Genomic DNA, 9,157 nt, shown 5'->3' with positions numbered 1-9,157 from the left:
AATCCATTTATTCAGAGAGCATGTCTTATTCTTTTTTTTTTGTTTATTCAGATGTACTACTCCCTCCGTCTGCGAATAGGAGTCCCGTTTTTTCACTTTGTTCCATCCACAAAGAGGAGTCCCGGTTCATAATTATCATAAATGATAAAGAGACCACACATTCCACCAACTCATTTCACTCACATATCATTTAAAACTAATATATACAAGTGGGACCCATATTCCACTAACTTTCTTCCACCCACTTTTCGTAACATTTATTAAAACCCATGCTGGAATGGAATGAGACTCCTATTCACAAACGGAGGGATTATTAAAATATATAGCAGATTTTTTTTTTGTTATTATACCAAGGGTATCCATCGGTATATCCAATAACTATTCCTCGTGCTGATTTATAGGCACTTCGAAAGGTCAGACAATTGGCCCAATGAGTTACCTAAAGGCAGAGATTGTTTCTTGACTATTTTGATTTAAGGATGGATGAGTCGCATGTTACTTTGTCATATCCCTTGGAGTAAATATGCAAATATTTTAAAATTCTTCTTAATATATAAATCTAAGAACCTCAATTTCAAGAGGCTGGGTCATCTAAATAGTAAAAATAGAAACTACTACAATGAAGTTTCTTAATTAAAAATTATAAAGATTTTTATTGATAGAAAATAATCGTTCAAATTTTAAAGCCCCTAAGTTAATAATATAATTATTTTTCGCACCTCTAAATTAGGAAATTTGATAAAATGATAGTTTTACCGGATAGAATGATACTCTGAGTTGATAAAATGATACTTTTTGATTGGCTGATAAAATGATATATGTTAGGTTTATTGCATAGAATGATAGTTTTGCTAGAGAGAATGATACTCTGAGTTGATAAAATGATACTTTTGACTGGCTGATAAAATGATATATGTTAGGTTTATTGCATAGAATAATAGTTTTGTCGGATAGAATGATACTCTGAGTTGATAAAATGATACTTTTGACTGACTGATAAAATGATAAAATGATAAAATGATATATGTTAGGTTTATTGCATAGAATGATAGTTTTGCCGGATAGAATGATACTCTGAGTTGATAAAATGATACTTTTGACTGACTGATAAAATGATACTCCCTCCGTCCCACTTTAAGAGTCCCGGTCACTTTTGCACACCCGTTTTGTAAAAATCATAATAAATAGTTAAAGTGGAAAAATAGAATAGTAAGAGAGAAAATAATATAGCGAAGAGTCTTGTCTACATTATTATCTCTTTTACTTTACCATTTCTCTACTTTAACTATTTATTATGATTATTACAAAATGGGTGTGCAAAAGTGACCGGGACTCCTAAAGTGGGACTGGGGGAGTATATGTTAGGTTTATTGCATAGAATGATAGTTTTGTCGGATAGAATGATACTCTGAGTTGATAAAATGATACTTTTGACTAACTGATAAAATGATAAAATGATATACGTTAGGTTTATTGCATAGAATGATAGTTTTGTCAGATAGAATGATACCCTGAGTTGATAAAATGATACTTTTGACTGACTGATAAAATGATAAAATGATACATGTTAGGTTTATTGCATAGAATGATAGTTTTGCCGGATAGAATGATACTCTGAGTTGATAAAATGATACTTTTGACTAACTGATAAAATGATAAAATGATATACGTTAGGTTTATTGCATAGAATGATAGTTTTGTCAGATAGAATGATACCCTGAGTTGATAAAATGATACTTTTGACTGACTGATAAAATGATAAAATGATACATGTTAGGTTTATTGCATAGAATGATAGTTTTGCCGGATAGAATGATACTCTGAGTTGATAAAATGATACTTTTGACTGACTGATAAAATGATATATGTTAGGTTTATTGCATAGAATGATAGTTTTGACAGACAGAATGATACTCTGAGTTGATAAAATGATACTTTTGACTGATAAAATGATAAAATGATATATGTTAGGTTTATTGCATAGAATGATAATTTTGCCGGATATAATGATACTCTGAGTTGATAAAATGATACTTTTGACTGACTGATAAAATGATATATGTTAGGTTTATTGCATAGAATGATAGTTTTGCCAGATAGAATGATACTCTGAGTTGATAAAATGATACTTTTGACTGATAAAATGATAAAATGATATATGTTAGGTTTATTGCATAGAATGATAGTTTTGCTGGATAGAATGATACTCTGAGTTGATAAAATGATACTTTTGAGTGATAAAATGATAAAATGATACTTAAATAAGATTTTACGTATTTAAATGAGCAAAATTTGTATATCATGGGAAATAAGATTTTACGTATAACTGAACCTCATACATACGTGTAACTGAACCTCATACATTTGTATATCATGGGAAATAAGATTTTACGTATTTAAATGAGCGAAATTTGGATACGTAAATTTTATCATGAGCGAAATTCAGAAATTAAATAAGCGAAATGACATATTTACCCTCTGCGCCTTTTTTATGAAGGAAAGCTAAGTTTGAATCTAGACCACGTGATTTTAAAATGTGTGGTCCAGATTTAGTTATAGGGTTATTACGGAAATTGGGGTTATCATTATAATGCACCCCTATATATATGGATTGTGATCAAGATAGAACCATTCTTAAATGTAGAACCATTCTTAAACGCAGAACCAATATTAATTAAATATGTTATTTAAATATATTATAAATACGTATAAGGGTAAACTTGGTAGTTTATAATTCGGTAGTTTTGATCATGTCCTATATTTGTGGGATTAAAATATCATATATTAATTAATATAACTAACTAAGTAACCATAACACGCCGTCGTGTATTATTGCAGTGTCAAATTGTTTGTGTTTCTCTTTTTCATTTCATTCTTTGTTGCTCCGTAATTGATAGTTATGGATCCTGGATCGTCTTTGTCTGCATTTTGCGATGGTTTTGTCCCCATGAATGAAGATCAGTGAGACTTTGCCACAGATTTTTTCCCCAAAGAAAGTTTATCGGACATCATTACTGAAGTGATGATTGCTTTTTTGACATTGGAGGAAGGAAGAACTATATATGGAATCATAAATGAAACGTGAGTAGGAAAATAACATGTGAGTGGGGAGACGTGTGATCATGTGGAAGTGCTAGCTAGATTCTTGGTCCAAAAACTGTTTTACGTGTTGTAAATAATGTCCAATATACCCTTCACTGCATAATATTGTAGTTTATAATGAACTACATCTAATATGTACTAGATTTGATCTTGGCCGTGTATTTTCCCTCATCCAATGGATGAAACACAGTTCTATGTTATACACTTAAGGATTATTTTGTATATAGCACAACCCTATATATATATATGTACAAAGTCAATAGGTATTGGACCTTCGGGTCATATACAATGGAATCCCGGGCAGATACCAGACTTGATTTGTCACAGAATAATAAACTGAACAAAGTGGCATATGCATATTTATATAGAACTGTTTCTAATGGTTGTTGTTTATTACTATCTGTATTGATTAAAGAATATGGTTGATAATTGTGATGTAAAATTAAATGTATGGTTTATTTTCACTGAGTTGTGACTCATGTAAACAAATACTATTATTTTTAAGGAGTAAGATATGGATGACGTTTCAATTTACGTGAGTTATGCGTATTATGAGGATCGACACCAGATGCATTTCCTTACATGTAGATAAATATACTCCGTATAACATATAGGGTGATGAGAGCGTCCCACTACCCTCCAAAAATATTACTATAAAATATGTATCAAATAAATGTTAGCTTTTGAAATTTTATTTTAAGTTTGTTTATTACAAATGTTGACATATGATGGGTTGGGTATGACAAGAAATGCATATATGAAACGAATCAGGCTCCAAGATTGGCAAAAAATAGTATGACTTCACCGGCCATGATACATCGTTAAATAAAGGAATAATCTACGAAGATTAGTCAAATATAATAAATGGTATAAAGTTAAAAAACTATATATTAAATCACGAAATCCATATTCGAGTAATGTAAGATGAGTTAATTCTTTAAAATCAAAATGCAAGTCATGTAAATATGGACTACTTTATCGAAAATAGTGAGACACAAGAGAAATTAAAGCACAAGAATATTGGAATGTCTAACCTTTAAGGAACCTTTGCTCCAAGCAATCCTAAAAACCTTTCTCCAAATCCAAAAGCATGATCATCTAATTGTTCCTCCGAAAATGGCGGTGACGCACGCCGATCTCTCTCCCACACCCAAAACCACCAACCTCGACAGCAAAACCGGTGCCTTTCTCATGCTCTTATCCATATTACTCGGCCTCTTCTGCTTCATCCTCTGCCTCATAGCCGAGGCCGTCCGCTCCCAGGCCAAATGGCGCGATTCCCAGTGCACTTACACGGGCACTGGAAAACTGCCCCTCCTTTCCGCCACCACGGCTTTTGCCGCCCTGGCGGCCGCCATGGTGGTGCAGCATGCCTTTCTATTGGTCGCTGTCAGCAAATCAGAGTCCTTAGTTGAGATCACCTGGGACCCACAATCCCAATTCGCCAAGACTCTGACGTGGCAAGCCGGCTTTTTCTTCGTTGCCACGTGGTAAGTACTGAAAACCTGTCACATGTCAGACTCCTTTATAAATGAGTGGATAATAACTGGGCACTGGCAGGACGACATTTGCTGTTGGCGAGATCCAACTGTTGGTCGGGCTGAGCGTGGAGTCGGGCCACCTCAAGGACTGGGAGACGCCGCGCCCGAGCTGCCTCGTCATCCGACAGGGGCTTTTCACGGCGGCCGGAGTTCTGGGTCTGGCGACGGTTTTCTTCGCCGCAGGCTTGTACATCACGGCTCTGCGAGCGGAGAGGTACATTCAAATACAGGAGAATATGCGACGAGACATATTGGAAGTGTCGGTAATGTATGCTTCCCCGCCAAGATCGCCCAGGAGCGATCAGCCCGTCCGGGCTGATCACGGCGAGGGGCCGAATTTGACGAGGCAAGATGAGCACTATGTTCATTCATTGGATTACTACTTACGAGCGTTTGACAAGCAATCGAGACTTGTTTGATAGGGATTTATTTGTAAAGATTTGTGGAATGCAACATAACCCCAAATCGATTGAGAAATATTCCAAAAAAGAATCATTAAAGTTACAACAATGTCACATATTCATAATCAAACATGTCGAATCGAATCCGTGTGATTCTACCATAATGCCACAAATTTATCCGAGTCATTCTCAACGAGTCCATAAGAAATCATCATATTTTTTACCCAGAAACGCAGAAAGCGACTTAGCACACCACCTGCGTGAGGTGTTGTCACAATGAATGAGGAAAATCAGCCTGTAACAATTTCCTCCTAACAATCACCTAACCCTAAAGCAACCAAAATTTAGCAAGTACGCTTTGCATACCATGCCGATTTTCTTCAACCACCCGACGTTCTGAAAGAAAAGAACGAAGCCCGTCTATGCAAGAAAGGCGCAGTACGTTATTGCAAGGACAAATCTATAGCATGTGTGCATTGATCACGAATTGTCAGCACAAGTGACTATGTACAAAGATTTGAAAGGTGAGTCAGCTACATAAAGACGGGCTGGCTAAACCGGAAGATTATCCAGTTGGTATTCGTCAAAGCCAAACTCATTTTCCACTGGCGCCAACCCGTCTTGCTGCTGCAAGGAAGAAATTGACTTACTATAAAGTTCATCATTTTATCACATAATAATCACATTCAAAATTGTGAATTACAACGTTTACCTGCTTGAGAAGCGTGCTCATGAGGTCGTCTTGGCCCAATTGATCGGGAAAGAGGCTGTTTTGGAATCCCATGTCGGGTAGTCTTTCAGTCTTGATTCTTAGAGAACTATCAGCGTGCGATGGTGTGAGCTGCTGCCCGAAGTTTGTGCCGTTGCCCAGACTGGTAGCAGCTGAGAAAGCTGCCTTGTTAACGGATGATGTCCGGATATATCCATTCCTATGATCAGAAGCAAATGCCGGTTGGACTAAAACTGACGGTGCAACATCCAGACGGCTTTGAACATTGGAATGTTGAGGAGTTTCAAAGGTTGATCCAACATTTTGCAAGTCCCAAGTGTCGGTTCTGTTCTGGCTGAGCTCGTTGAACGCATCGAAGTTGGGTAGAAAGCCTCGAGATCCTTTGATTTCAGAGTTCACCTCTTCCTGGAGCGTCGTCCCTTTAGAGGTATAACTTGTGATTCCTGAGTTACTAGTGAGTGGAATTGAATTCCCGGATAACTCCATGCCCTGACTCCTCGAAAATTCTACTACAGACGTGGGCTGGGAAAGGGACGTGTATGTCAGAGGACGAACATTATTATCCATTCCATACCGGCTAAAGCCGGATCCGGGAATCGGCTGAGACAAACCAGGTTGCCCTACCGATGATGGAAATTTCAAGACCGGGTTACCACCGACTTCGTTTAACATTTGTGTCCTTGACTGTGGTTGAACCATCTGTGTGAGTAAAGAATTACTTTGGCCTGACTGGGAGTGCACGTTCATAAGCGTATTACCAAAGGGCTGTCCAGACTGGTGCAAAGCAGCAAGCTGTTTCGAATCCATATTCGTAGGGATGCCATGGAGTAGATTCACTTGCTTACCATTGCTATGGTGTTGCTGCCCATCTAGAAACCTCATGTTTGGATTATCGAAGCTGAAAATGTTGCGCTGATCGACTATACCCGATTTGTTGGTCACCCTACCAAGTGCTGCAGCTTGGATTGAAGCAAGACTTTGAGCTGGTATTTGACCCGACGAAGCATAAGCTTGAAGATCGAGGCCGTTGAGCGAACTTATTGAGCCAAAACCTGAATCCTGGGGTCCAAGAAACGAGTTCCCGAGTCCATTCTGGGGCTGTCCACTAAGCCTTCTAAGATAAAGACGATATTTCTGCATCATTCAATTGTCAAGTGTCAGGGGAGTTACGAGGAGACTCTGTTATACGATTAATAAGAGATACATCAAGGCTCTGATTTCAACTAACCTGAAGGTGGCTTGCAACATTCTCTCTTGTGAGGCCCGGGACGTTCATCAATTCCAAGATTTTCTTTGGCACAGCCTCTGTTTTCGTGGACAGAAACGAATACAAGAAAGTAACACATCCGTGCAAAGAAACTAATTCATCTCAGAAACTTTCTCAAATAAACTCCATTTACAATAGCCAAGTTACAATAGTAGTTGGGATCACTTGAGATTTATCACTTAATTTACGAGTAATATGCAACAAAATACATCTCTTGGAGCACTAAAGTGGTCTGAGTTCGATTTGTTTGGCTGTAACTTTTGTTTTACATAGAACTTCAAAGAAAAATATGGCTAGTAAAATTCATGGGGTGAGGTTTATTTTTAAATTTTTTTGTCCTAGCTCAGTCAAGTAGTACTAATAAACCACAAACCAGAAACATCAAAGATGTAAAAGAAAAGGGTGTAGAGACATACTGTCGATTCCAAGTTGATTAACAGCAGTTACGAACTGCTGGTGCAGCTCCACAGACCAAACAACGCGCGGTTTCTTCAATGTAGATGAATCATCCTTGTCATCACCGTCATCCTCCTCTTCCTTCCTCTTTCTCGAGTTTCTCCAATTTCCTTCATTAGCTGAAGAAGAGTAATCAGCATCGTCAGTAGGCTTTTGCTGCCGATCTCCCTCTTCCACACTTCCCGACTGTTCTGCATCCTTCTCCTTCCACTCATTCTTCTTCTTACGAACCACATGCTGCCATATGTTCTTCAACGCCTCCATCCGAACCGGTTTTATCAGATAGTCACAAGCACCATGAGTGACACCCTTCATCACGACACTTTTGCTATCATCAGCCGACATCACTAAGCAACCACAAATGATCAAGAATCAGAAAAACAAGAGTAACATATCGACTACTAATTATAGATAAAAATGATACACGAAGCTGGTACTTACTGATGACCGGTAGATCCATCTCCAATCCAACGCGCTCCAAAAGCTTAAAACCATCCATGTCGGGCATGTGGACATCACTTATAACAACGTCGAATCCATCCTTGTTATCCCTAAGTAACTTCAACGCAACCTCAGCTCGACCGCATGTGGTAACTGAAACCTCAAAAGCAAGAGATCACTAACCTAAACAATCACCTAGCCTAGTGAAAGCTGAGTTAAAGAACAAGATTCCATTATACTGTTGGCTAAAAGGCAATGAAACAGCAAGATCCACTACATTTGGATTCGTTCACAAGATCTACAAAATAAACTCTATCTAGATTTCTGATCCCAAACAGCAACTTCTTCCCCCTCTAAAACGAAAATCCCCTGATCAATCACACAATCAAAACTCCAAATCCAAATCTCACACGCTAAACTGCTAAAAAAACACCTAGTTCTGCGGTAAGATCTGTTATTCAAACGCACTTATCAAAACACAATAGGTTTTTAAGCAACATCTTAAACTAAACAAATCAAACATAACAAGCAAAAATCAATTAACAGTAATTCAAATTTTACCTTCATAGCGGCAATTTCTCAGCATCTTTTCCAAGATCCTAAGACAAGTGGGGTCATCGTCGACGACGAGAACCCTCAAACCCGCCGGAAACTGGTCGGAAACTGCATCGCCGGACTTCCAAGAAGCACTTGAAGTAGTTACAGACATGGAATTGACTCCAAGATTCATATTTTTTTTGCCAAAATCAACAAAATAACACTACAATTCCAGCAAATTCACGCAGCCTGCTGAAAAAATATGCTGAAAATCACATATTTCGAGCTATGTGAGCATAATTCATTTGCAGTCACTGAAAATTCAAGCACCATATGATAGAATAAAAAGGAAATAAAAGGGGTGTCTTCAAGATTAGATTTTTACTTGTAAATAAACGGATCAAGTGAGAGAAGGAAACTGGCTGTTTGTGATTCGAGGAAATGAATTTTTTTAAAATTTTAGACTCAATTTATTGGAATTATACTACTACTGTATTTTATGAGTATAATTTATCTTTATTTTTCTTGGTATTTTCAGTGGGCAATTCGTTGAGTGTGGATACAGCTCACCTATGAGCGTAAAACTAACCCCACGCCAGCCAAATATATTTAGATAAAATAATTTTTTATTTTCTGCATTTATTAGTAAAATTGGTAAAATATTCATTGAGGAAGCTAAAAT

At 37.4% G+C, this 9,157-nt stretch overlaps 2 protein-coding genes across 4 annotated transcripts; one reads left to right on the top strand and one right to left on the bottom strand.

Moving 5' to 3' along the window:
- Positions 1-4,127: 4,127 nt before the first annotated feature.
- Positions 4,128-5,081, top strand: LOC121769050. The gene is made up of 2 exons (XM_042165710.1): positions 4,128-4,592; positions 4,663-5,081. The coding sequence occupies exons 1-2, from the start codon at positions 4,219-4,221 to the stop codon at positions 5,060-5,062; spliced, it is 774 nt and encodes a 257-aa protein (XP_042021644.1). The 5' UTR covers positions 4,128-4,218; the 3' UTR covers positions 5,063-5,081.
- Positions 5,082-5,144: 63 nt separating this feature from the next.
- LOC121769049 (two-component response regulator ARR1-like) lies at positions 5,145-8,947 on the bottom strand. Of its 3 annotated transcripts, XM_042165708.1 has the most exons (7): positions 8,861-8,947; positions 8,500-8,740; positions 7,939-8,091; positions 7,458-7,844; positions 7,003-7,079; positions 5,757-6,908; positions 5,145-5,671 (listed from the first exon to the last, which is right to left on the bottom strand). In XM_042165708.1, exons 2-7 carry the CDS (start codon positions 8,666-8,668, stop codon positions 5,597-5,599), a joined length of 2,013 nt encoding a protein of 670 aa, XP_042021642.1. In that variant the 5' UTR covers positions 8,669-8,740; positions 8,861-8,947; the 3' UTR covers positions 5,145-5,596. The 3 variants fall into 3 exon arrangements, with proteins under 3 accessions (XP_042021642.1, XP_042021641.1, XP_042021643.1); XM_042165707.1 differs by having other exon boundaries at positions 8,500-8,941; XM_042165709.1 differs by having other exon boundaries at positions 5,145-5,668; positions 8,500-8,940.
- Between the last annotated feature and the right edge of the window lie 210 nt (positions 8,948-9,157).

This window comes from Salvia splendens, chromosome 15 (genome assembly GCF_004379255.2).
Source record: "Salvia splendens isolate huo1 chromosome 15, SspV2, whole genome shotgun sequence".
In the NCBI taxonomy this organism is placed as follows: domain Eukaryota; kingdom Viridiplantae; phylum Streptophyta; class Magnoliopsida; order Lamiales; family Lamiaceae; genus Salvia; species Salvia splendens.
Note: the sequence above shows the minus strand (reverse complement) of the source record. Positions and strands in the feature narration are given on the sequence as shown.